Here is a 12,638-nt window from a genome sequence, read left to right on the forward strand (position 1 = left end):
TTTGAAATTGCTAAGCAATATTATCATATCATTCTTCATTTTCCATATTCGTTCCAAGCAAATGGTTAAGCTTCCGCGTAGCCCACTTAGCTTTTTTGGAATCTAATACATATGTACGCATACAAAGGAAAATGATGTGCATGTACGGGCTTATGTGCTTGCATGGCAGCTATTGGGACCTAGGACCTAACTCAATATGCTTCGGTAGGTTCCGTACGAAAATGTTTCATTTTGTTTGTCAGAAATACTCTTCATAAATTGAAAGGCCTCAAAGCCCTCTACAAATATTGTGAATTTCATAGGTCCTGGAGTCTCGAAATTTTCCCCAGGGGAGAGGGTCAAATTTACCATAGTTTATATAGGGAAACACATTTATGAGCATTATTTGCTCAATTTTCATAGGAAATATAACAGATGTAATGGAATCAAATACTCTTCATAGATTAAAAGGTTAAATTGATACCTCTTCACTGACTGATTCCATGGGCCCGATAGGCCAATATATAGTGACATACATGAATACAGTTTATGTCTTTGTTTCATTCTGACAGGTGGCTATGTTGTTTTTTTTATTACTGCTATATAGACTTCATTTTTAGTTTTCCCATGTTATATAAAACATTTCCAAGAGGAAAGAAAAAGGTAGAATTACAGAAATAGAAAAAAGATCCATCTTTTTATTGGCATGATTTACATCAGTCAGTAGTGGGTACCAAGTTTAAACTTTAATGTGCAACTGCAGAGGCGTAGGAAGAAAAAGAGTCCTCCTGCACATTTTTTGTACTTCATTTTAGAAAATTTTGCCGCTTTGCGGCACATTTAACGTTCAAGCACGTAATGTTCAAACCTTTAATAATAAAAATTCAATACACATGAACTAGACTTAAAAGTCCATCAAGGGATTCTACTATTTCAAAAATGTTTCTTAAAATATAATTTTGTTTATATGTCTTAGCAAGACAATGAAATCAATTCATTATTTTTTTAGTTTAAACAACAATGTGCCGATGGTGTGAAGCCAGTATGTTCAGATCGAGCAGGGTTGCATAATGATATGATGACATTCACAATTATAATTTCTAAATGCAGGTAATTTTAAATCGAAAAATTACCACGTTAATAACGCTTTAAAATCCTCAAAATACATCTTAAAACTCATCTCAGCCATTCTAAATCGTAATAATTTTTTTTCGGTTGAGATCCCCGGATCCCTCAAACACTAAAATCTTGCGCATTCGGCGCTCGCAATAACATCAAAATACATCGTAAAACTCATCTCAGCCATTCTAAATCGTATTTTCTTTCTGGGGAGGCCCCCGGACCCCCAAACACCAAAAGCTCGACCCTTCGTCGCTCGCACGCCATTTTGCATATTCATTAATTTCCTGTCAGCGTCGCCACTGTCTATAAATGTGGATGTGTACAAGGATTATATGTAATGATTTATGAGAAAAAGTATATAAAGTATATAATGGTTGTGTGTTGAATTAATCTCCTCCTGCGGGAGTAAAGTCTCAAGTAACCTATTGCAATTGTCTTTTGGCCGGCATCATCCAGTGTCTGTTGTTAACAATTCACAATCTTTTTTTATAACCAAGAACCTCATACATGGACATGATATTGGGCCATAGCATGCTGGGATGAAGGGATACAAAGTTTGTTCAAATCAATGATCTTGATCTATGTGCCAAGTCACAGGGCTGAGACATATTGAAACGGAATTAGGAAATGTATGGAAGTGAGAATTGTGACGGTCATGCCCGTGTACAACAGCTGATTTTGTGTACTGTTTTTCACAGCTTTGGGATGATTCGTTTGGAAATAATAAACAGACAACTAGAAATAATAGGCAATAATAAACATATGCCAGATATCTAGAAACTACTAAGTTAACGTTAAGAACATGTATTACATGATAATTATTTGTTATAATCATTTGGCTGGTCAACAGAATGTTGTGTGTTGTTATCACGGCCGCCATGTTAGCATCCTCTACGGTATGCATGGAAGTCGGACATTGAAAATGTACAAAACTTACTATTATGTAGGTCTTACCTAGTAAATCAGTGATGTTATGGATTGTTGGAATGTGTAATATATCAAGCACAACATAAATCCATTTGTATTCACAACAATTTATATTACTGACGTTCGTGTCATTCCCTCTCATAACTTTTCATGACTGTGAGTCCGAGTCGAGGGTGGTCGTTCGCATATGAATGGTGAACAAGCTATGTTTGTGTGATAAATTTATTATAGCATGGAAGTTAGAGAGTTTAGCAAGGAAGTTATAAGATTTTGAATATGTTCTTAATGGAAGTTTATGTCATATTTTAAGGAAATTAACGGAACTATCTGATTATAGTTCCGCGTCATGTTACGATTATTTTGGCGTGAGACGGCAGAATCGAGCAGCCATGTTTGCATTCTTGACCATATTTGGAAGAATTCGCATCCTCGGTGCAAACATGGCCGCCCGAAGGCTATAAAAGGCCGAGCGCATTTCATAATTTCATCCTTGTCCTATTGACAAATCTCATATCACTGCGCCTCCTCGTCTGCCTACTATACTTCTACACATAGATAGTGAAAGGTAAAGGGAAATAACTCTTATACAAATATTGTAAAGCGGCAAGTTATATATTTAGATAAATACGTAGATATTTGGAATCTCTACGTATTACTAGCAAATGGTATTCTACATTTGCTATTAACTTGCTAAATTTATCTATAGGATTAATATGTAGATAATTGGAATCTCTACGTATTACTAGCAAATGGTATTCTACATTTGCTATTAACTTGCTAAATTTATCTATAGGATTAATATGTAGATAATTGGAATCTCTACGTATTACTAGCAAATGGTATTCTACATTTGCTATTAACTTGCTAAATTTATATATAGGATTAATATGTAGATAATTGGAATCTCTACGTATTACTAGCAAATGGCATTCTACATTTGCTATTGACATTTTAGATTTATATATAGGATTATACGTAAATATTTGGAATCTTTACGTATTAATAGCAAATGGCCTTCTACATTTGCTAGTCTTTCTATAAGACATTAATCTATATATAACAGCATAATTTAATTACGCTACTACAGCATTAATAGTCGGACTGTAGTATTACATGTATTTAATATACAAGGGTATCTAGTCTTGTAAATAAGTTGTGTTTATATGTAGATCAATACGTAGATATTTGGTCTTACTACGTATTGCTAACAGGTGACATTCTACACTTGTTATTATATCTGTAATATATATAAAGTTCTCTTATGTAAATATTGTGAATATTTATAGTTCTAAAAGGGAACCTGTAAATTAGACTAGTTGATAGTCATCTATATCTGTACATGTAGTATTCATTAATTATTAAGTACCTGTTGAGAACATGGAGTCCAATAGAGAGTGATTGAGGGAAATTGGAACATGTGTAGTTGTACATTGTAATTTATCAAACCATTTGTAATCATCTTCTGTATTACATTGTATACTCATTGTAAATTATTCATTATTCGATTGTTATACTTGTTAAATTGTTAATTGCTATTTCTCATGGGTAGAAATAATAAACCGTGAATTTAATATCTGTCTTTGAGTAGTTCTTATAGTTAAAGGCGTTAGTTATAAAGGACTTGAGGGATCACTGAATGTGATCTGTGATCACAAACGTAATAAACCCTACGAAAATTGGATACAGTCAAGACGACCACGTATAACGCTACCTCAGGAACCTGTTGGAGACTTCGACACGGAACCAATTTCGTTACATTGGTGGCAGCGGTGGGATAACTTTCAGTGATTATTTCATATATTGTTTATAACCAAGCAATATACTCAGTATAATGGCTACCAGCATCGGTGCCATTATAAACCATTCGACGTCAAGTCAGGATCAAGATACAACGCCAGAGACCGCTAGTAATACTAGTTTAATAACTAGTATGGAGGATGAGGTCGAGAATCGTCAACCTCCGGCAGACGAGCAGGACGTCAATAGGACAGGGATCCCACAGACTGTATATGTGGACGGATCACCCAGTGGCGAAATTCAATTCCGGACGCCAGTGTTCTTGGAAGGAAATCCTGAAACACAATCTAGACATTTGAACACAAGGGTGACTGAATTAGAAATAGATAACCGGAAACTGCACCGACAACTAGAAACTCTGCAGAAAGAATTAAACTTGATGAAGGACTCTGGGTTCCTTCGCCACGGGGTGGCGGAGCAGGGGCTGCGGGACGGAAGCCACGACAAAAACACTACATCCAACGGGATTTCGTTGGATGGACCATTACCGGCTCCTGTGGTCAAAAATCGGGGGACAGAGGATTGCAGGGAAGCGGCAATGGGATTGCCAGTGATAGGTTCACTGGAAAGGGCATATACTCTGGTGGGAATATTAGAGATATGAGGACTGGCATAGAATCCATGCCAGGACGTGAGATTCCGGGTTATCCATGGTTACAGACTGGGACACATAAAGAGAGAAGTTGGAATTCTCTACCCGCCAGGGATTGCATGGGACGCGATGCGGTGGGCGATGTCGCCAGGGGGCTACGTGGAGGACTTTCCCGGGACACAGGGTATGTGGGTGCCCCACACAGAGACACAGAAATAGAAAACAGGCTACATTTGATGGGACTGGAACTGGCCGGATTACCTCATCCACTTTAAGATGGTGGCTGAGATTAATGGATGGGACGACGGAAGAAAAGCTTTAGAACTGGTAGCTGCTTTACGAGGAGTAACTCAGGGAGTACTTAGTGATTTATCACCAGCTGAGCGTACAGATGTGGGAACACTAAAAGCTGCTCTTACGGCCCGATTTCAGCCAGAACACCAAACGGAGATATATAAAGCCCAGGTTAGAGGAAGATTTGCCGGCGAGATGAACCTTTGCCGGAACTGGTCCATGGTGTAAAAAGACTTGTACGACTTGCTTATCTAGATGCTCAAGGGAAACTCAGACAACAACTAAGTATGGATACATTCACGGAGGCATTGAATGATTCGGATATGGAGTGGGCCGTCCATCAAGGCAAGCCAAGGGATATGGAGGATGCTGTTAAAATAGCTGGAATATGAAGCCTTTCAGACAGGGAAACGTAAAAGGATTGCAAATAGGGTTCGAATTCAGAGGGATGTAGAGGACGATGATGAATTAGTGAAGACTTTAGCAAATAGAGTTGCTCATATTCAGACTAAAAAGGACAAAGAGTCATCGGGAGAGCACAATCGACAATGGTCTGAAAATACCAATAGAAATCATAGAACAAGATTGGAGAAGGTAGAGTGCTACCTCTGTGGAGAGATGGGACACGTCTGCAGGAAGTGTCCCCAGCGTAAAAAGAGCTCAACACAAGAATCAAACAGACAGTATAATTCGGGAAACTAGATATGGCTGGGATTGTGGACCACATCCCAGCCGAAGGAATTGGAAAGGGGTCTAAAGAAACAACAACTGTAAAACCTAAATCTAAAATATCACCAGATAGTTTATACATTCGTGTTGAAGTTTGTGGAACATGGGTTAATTGTCTGATAGACACAGGGTCAACTATAACAGTACTGCATCCTAAGAAGTATAAGGAAATAGAGGAAAGTTGCCGACCTAAGATCTCGCTGAAATCAACATTACTGAAGGTGGCTGATGGAAATATTGTGAACTCTACAGGAACAATTGACGCTGTATTGAAAGTCAACGGAAAGATGGTTGAACATAAAATGTTGTTAGCAGAGATTGACGCTCCAGCGATATTAGGGTACGACTTTTTACATGCTCATCACTGTCACCTTGACATGGGCAGCGGGACCCTCAAATTTGATGGAGCTAAGATGGAATGTCAAAAAGAAAGCGAGATGGCGTCCGTTTTTCGTGTGATACTAAGCGAAAATATTACTATACCACCTGAATCAGAGATGGTCGTAACGGCAGAAATAAGCGAAGATTCGACTACCGACACTGTGATAGTGGAACCTTGTAACCAGAAACTCGCACAGGAAGGCATTGTAGTTGCTCGAACGCTGGTAACACCTCAAGCGGGCAAAGTCCCTTTGCGTTTAGCAAATGTGACAGGAGAGGCTAGAACCTTATATAAAGGCACTTCAGCGGCAACAGGAGAGAATGCTATTCTTACAGAACCAGTTAGACCAGTTTCCTCTGCATCTGCCTCTGTAAGATCCTTGTCTGTAGAGGAACAGTTACCCGAACCACTACAGAACCTTCTGGAGAGATGTCAAGAACAAGTGCCTGAAGGATATCAGGACACTGTGAAAAGTTTCCTGTCAAAATATCAAGATGTATTTGCAAAGAACAAAAATGATTTAGGAAAGACTAATGTGACCAAGCATTGTATTGACACTGGCCAAGCAAGACCTATACGACAGCCACCCAGGAGAATACCCTTAAGCAAAAGAGAGGAAGTGAATAAAGAATTGAAACGGATGCTTGAAGCTAAAATAATTGAGCCTTCCAAGAGCGCTTGGGCTGCACCAGTTGTACTGGTAACCAAACGTGACGGATCATTAAGGTTCTGTATAGACTATCGGTCGCTAAACCAGGTAACACAGAAAGACTGTTTTCCTCTGCCTAGAATCGATGATTCTTTGGACGCACTCAAGGGTTCGAAATGGTTTTCTACATTAGATCTCGCCAGCGGCTACTGGCAAGTAGAAATGGATGAGAAGGACAAACACAAAACGGCATTTATTACTACAGGTGGAGTTTTTCAATTCAATGTAATGCCTTTCGGCTTGTGTAACGCGCCAGCCACCTTTGAACGCCTGATGGAATGTGTACTTGCAGGTCTTCATTGGGAAACATGCCTCATATATTTGGATGACATCATTATATTTGCTCTCGATTTTGATACCCATCTAGAGCGTCTGGCTGAAGTTTTAACAAGACTCCGTACTGCTGGCTTAAAAGTCTCTCCTAAGAAGTGTGATTTCTTCAAGACAAAAGTATCCTTCCTAGGCCATATAGTCTCAGACGAGGGAATAGCTACAGATCCTGCCAAAGTTGAAGCTGTTAAGGAATGGCCACAGCCAAAATCTGTCCATGACATACGAAGTTTCCTTGGTACATGTTCCTACTATAGGAAGTTCATCAAAGATTTCTCCAATATTGCCAGGCCCCTTAACAAGCTAACTGAAAAAGCAGAGAACTTCAAATGGACATCTGATTGTCAAGAGTCGTTTGAGCGATTGAAGCGTGCACTCACCTCGTCTCCGATATTACGGTATCCTAATCTGGAGCTACCATTTGTGTTAGATTGTGATGCGAGTGGGTATGGAGTAGGCGCTGTCCTTTCACAGGTCGAAGATAATAAGGAACGAGTAGTTGCTTACTTCAGTCGTTCCCTTAATAAAGCGGAAAGGAATTATTGTGTCACAAGGCGCGAACTTCTTGCTCTCATACTTGGCATCAAGCATTTTCATCATTATCTCTATGGGGTGGAATTTACTGCTCGAACAGATCATGGTGCCTTAAGTTGGCTTTTGCGTTTTAAAAACCCCGAAGGCCAAATGGCCCGATGGTTGGAGATTTTAGGGACATACAAAATAAATATTCAACACAGACCTGGGAAGTTACATGGGAACGCCGATGGGATGTCTAGAAGACCATGTCACCCATGTGACTTTTGCAATCGACAGGAAAGCAAAGAGAAAGTCTCTGAAACGACGGAAAAAGTGCGCCTCATTACGGCTACCCAAACAACCGAAGAAAGGGAATATGAATCATGGCTTGAAAACAAGACTAAAAAAGAAATCAGTCAAGAACAGAAAAATGATGCTGTGTTAAGTCATATCTTCAAATGGAAGGAAAATAATCAGCGACCTGTCTGGGAAGAGATATCACATCTGGGCGTTGACGCCAAAAGTTACTGGTCGAAATGGAATATGTTGGAGATAGTTGATAACCTACTCTACATTGTAACTGATAGTGACGGCACTAGCAGGAAAAGGAAACTGGTTTTACCTACTGCTTTACAAAATGACGTAATGTACAGACTGCATAATGCTCCCGGATCGGGACATTTCGGGGTAGCTCGGACGATCAGCAGAGTAAAAGAACGTTTTTATTGGGCGCGTTATACAGATACCGTTAAAGAGTGGTGTAAGCGGTGTAAAGAATGTCAAAAGAGGAAGCAACCTCAACGCAAACCACGGGCATACATGAAACAGTATATTGTTGGAGCTCCCATGGAAAGAGTCGCAATTGACATATTAGGCCCTCTTCCGGAATCCACTTTGGGTAATAAGTATATTCTTTATCGCAACCGACCTCTTTTCTCGTTGCACAGAATGCTATGCGATGGCAGAGCAGGAAGCAAAAACCATTGCACTTTTGGTAATGAATGAATTCTTCAGTCGGTTTGGACTACCTCGTCAGATAATCACTGACCAAGGAAGACAGTTTGAGTCCAAACTATTTCAGGAAATGTGCAAACTTCTCCAAATTGATAAAACTCGAACAACACCATATCACCCTCAGTGTGATGGTCTGGTTGAGCGATTTAATCGCACTGTGGAGGACATCCTAAACAAATATATTGCACAAGACCAGAGAGATTGGGATCAACATTTGGCACTAGCCACCTTAGCATATTTATCATCCGTTCACGAGTCAACTGGGTATTCGCCCTGTATGTTAATGTTGGGAAGAGAAGTGGAACTACCCCTAGATTTGATATATGGGAAGCCCCCAGATGCAGAACAAGACTCTTCAGACCTACCAGATTTTGTAGAAAAACTCCGACAGAGGTTATGGCGGGTACATGACAATGCGCGTCATAAAATGGCCGATGCAAGCGATAGACAGAAAAAGACGTATGACCATCGTGCTAACCAGCAACACTACAAAATAGGAGAAGCTGTGTGGCTGAAGTACAGAGGGAGACAAAAAGGAATATCACCTAAGCTGCAGATCCGATGGGATGGACCCTTCATTGTCACAGGGAGAAAGGATGACTTAATTTATGAAATTCAGCGTAACAGGAGGAGTAAACTAATAAAGATTCATCACGACAATCTTAAACCGTACCATGGTGAGGTCGACAATTTCCTTGAAAATAGAGAGCCAGAGCGCATACCTGAATCAAAGACACGTGATATGGGGGAAGAAACTGTAAAAGATGGGGTTAGGGAGTCCCCAAAACAAGTAACTCCCGATGAGAGACGACACGGAAAGAGAATCCGTAGACCGCCAAAGTGGATGAGTTTGTACAAGGTTTAAATGAAAGACAGCAGAGTAAATATTATAAATGGAATGTTATGTTGAAGGCAAGCGTCGCATGTTTTAAGTATTGGATATAATACGTATTTTTTTAGTATGAATAGTAACTGACAGTGACCTCGTGCTGGAACACAGAGGAGATATTATGTAGGGATACGCTTGATTGGCTGTTACATGTATGGAACTCTCTTTGGACATCGTCAAGAGTATTGTTGTCAGGGCCCGACAACAATTATAGATGATACATTATTCCTGGAGCCAAGAGGAAGTAAATCAGATGATCCAAGCTACGGCTTATTTGTAGAGAGAAGACCAGCAGACAAAGTCTTTGAAAGATTTTATTATTATTTTCAATAATTTATTTATACTATATACATGTTCCAATAACTAAATTAGTCGTAATATGGACTCAAGACGGGATTATATATTTTTTTAAAGTAAATAGTTGCAACCTCTGTATGTTGCAGGATGTTCGGCTGTATAGAGTGCCAGAAAAGATGTCCTACGATGAGGGCGCTTAACCAGCATGTGCGAGACAAACATGGAGAAAAGAAGCGTTGCCCACACGAGGGATGCGAGTATACATACCCTAAGAGCCGTTCATCTTATCTTCAGTCACACATGCACCGGATGCATCGTGTACTAAGAACCCCGGGTAGAACAGAAGTTTCAACATATGTACCTAAGGTGGCGAGCGTTGTCAAAGTAGTGAATCCCCCTCAGTCTCCCTTGATGTCACCAGCTCCAAGTGTTTACGGATTGTATGGCTACTGCACTCCTTTATACTCGCCGGAGAGAATAGAGTTAGATGAGCCCCTATTTCCGGAACCACCAAGGAAGATACACAAGGGAGACGACACCATTCTTCCTGCTGGTCAGGAAGAAGAGAGGGGATTTGAGAGTGCCACCCTTCCTGCTGGCCAGGAAGACGTGAAGGAACCCGCGGCAGCAACCCTTCCTGCTAGCCAGGAAGAGGCGGAGCCAGAAGCTGCAACCCTTCCTGCTAGCCAGGAAGAGGCGGAGCCCACGGTAGCAACCCTTCCTGCTAGCCAGGAAGAGGCGGAGCCCACGGTAGCAACCCTTCCTGCTAGCCAGGAAGAGGCGGAGCCAGAAGCTGCAACCCTTCCTGCTAGCCAGGAAGAGGCGGAGCCCACGGTAGCAACCCTTCCTGCTAGCCAGGAAGAAGCGGAGCCAGAAGCTGCAACCCTTCCTGCTAGCCAGGAAGAGGCGGAGCCCACGATAGCAACCCTTCCTGCTAGCCAGGAAGAGGCGGAGCCAGAAGCTGCAACCCTTCCTGCTGGACAGGAAGAAGAGAAGGGATCGCTGGACGACCTGAAAGAGCGGGCAACTCAATTGTTAAAGATGGGAGGAATGCCGGCATTCCCTCCTGCTCCACGACTCTGGAATGACGTTGAAGATGAAGAGGTGACAGTCGCTCCTGGACTGTTGTGGCCTCCCAAGGACTGGCGCATATCATCAGCAGACCATAAGCTGTTGATGTGGGAGACTGCAGCAGTCCAGTTGTGCGGTGTGTCTGCTGGCAGGCAGACAATTCTTGGCCGGACCCAGTTTTTATGCCTGCCAGGAGGACTGTCACCTCGTATGGAGGATGGGGAGCGGGAGGTAGTGCTGGCACGGTACTTTAATTATATGGCCATCCGCAAGGTTGCAGAGACGGGACAGGATTCAGCTGGACTGATTCCCATCATGGAGAAACTCTTAAGATATTCTGAGCTGGACTCGTGCATCAAGGCGGTGGAGGAGGTAGAAATGGACCTTTTTAAGAAGAAAGGAAATAAAGTGTGAATTGGAACATTGTATATATGTATAGTGAATTATCATTTTATTTGGTTAAATATGTATGAACTTAGTTAACTATTATATCATGTAAGTATTTTGAGTAACTCAGGGTATTATAACAGTCTGTGGTAAAACGTATACTTGTAAAAGGATGTACCATATATTTTAATTTGTTTTATTGTAAAACAGATAAGGAAATCTCATCAGGTGCACATATGGCCCGTGTATGCTGCACTTGGAAGAAATATAAAAACATGTTTCTATGTATACTTTTGCATAACTACAATTTCGGAAAGGTGTAATTCATTACTGTTACTAAGGATAGTATATAAGGAATAACAGTGTAAGGAGGAAATTCTTCCACTATTAATTGGAATTGATTTTTTTTTCTTCTCTTAAAGCTTGTTTAATAAATACTAAGTGTTGACGAGGACGTCAAATCTTTTTAAGTAGGGGGTATTGAAACGGAATTAGGAAATATATGGAAGTGAGAATTGTGACGGTCATGCCCGTGTACACCAGCTGGTTTTGTACTGTTTTTCACAGCTTTGGGATGATTCGTTTGGAAATAATAAACAGACAACTAGAAATAATAGGCAATAATAAACATATGCCAGATATCTAGAAACTACTAAGTTAACGTTAAGAACATGTATTACATGATAATTATTTGTTATAATCATTTGGCTGGTCAACAGAATATTGTGTGTTATTATCACGGCCGCCATTTTAGCATTCTCTGTGGTATGCATTGAAGTCAGACATTGAAAATGTACAAAACTTACTATTATGTAGGTCTTACCTAGTAAATCAGTGATGTTATGGATTGTTGGAATGTGTAATATATCAAGCACAACATAAATCCATTTGTATTCACAACATTTTATATTACTGACGTTCGTGTCATTCCCTCTCATAACTTTTCATGACTGTGAGTCCGAGTCGAGGGTGGTCGTTCGCATATGAATGGTGAACAAGCTATGTTTGTGTGATAAATTTATTATAGCATGGAAGTTAGAGAGTTTAGCAAGGAAGTTATAAGATTTTGAATATGTTCTTAATGGAAGTTTATGTCATATTTTAAGGAAATTAACGGAACTATCTGATTATAGTTCCGCGTCATGTTACGATTATTTTGGCGTGAGACGGCAGAATCGAGCAGCCATGTTTGCATTCTTGACCATATTTGGAAGAATTCGCATCCTCGGTGCAAACATGGCCGCCCGAAGGCTATAAAAGGCCGAGCGCATTTCATAATTTCATCCTTGTCCTATTGACAAATCTCATATCACTGCGCCTCCTCGTCTGCCTACTATACTTCTACACATAGATAGTGAAAGGTAAAGGGAAATAACTCTTATACAAATATTGTAAAGCGGCAAGTTATATATTTAGATAAATACGTAGATATTTGGAATCTCTACGTATTACTAGCAAATGGTATTCTACATTTGCTATTAACTTGCTAAATTTATCTATAGGATTAATATGTAGATAATTGGAATCTCTACGTATTACTAGCAAATGGTATTCTACATTTGCTATTAACTTGCTAAATTTATCTATAGGATTAATATGTAGA

General features: G+C 40.3%; 1 protein-coding gene across 1 annotated transcript; it reads left to right on the forward strand.

Annotated features, from left to right (window-relative positions):
* The first annotated feature begins 8,471 nt into the window (after positions 1 to 8,471).
* LOC138311083 (uncharacterized) lies at positions 8,472 to 11,552 on the forward strand. The gene has a single exon (XM_069252523.1). The coding sequence runs from the start codon at positions 9,725 to 9,727 to the stop codon at positions 11,060 to 11,062; it is 1,338 nt and encodes a 445-aa protein (XP_069108624.1). The 5' UTR covers positions 8,472 to 9,724; the 3' UTR covers positions 11,063 to 11,552.
* Positions 11,553 to 12,638: the final 1,086 nt, after the last annotated feature.

The sequence above is a fragment of the Argopecten irradians genome, chromosome 16 (genome assembly GCF_041381155.1).
Source record: "Argopecten irradians isolate NY chromosome 16, Ai_NY, whole genome shotgun sequence".
NCBI lineage: Eukaryota > Metazoa > Mollusca > Bivalvia > Pectinida > Pectinidae > Argopecten > Argopecten irradians.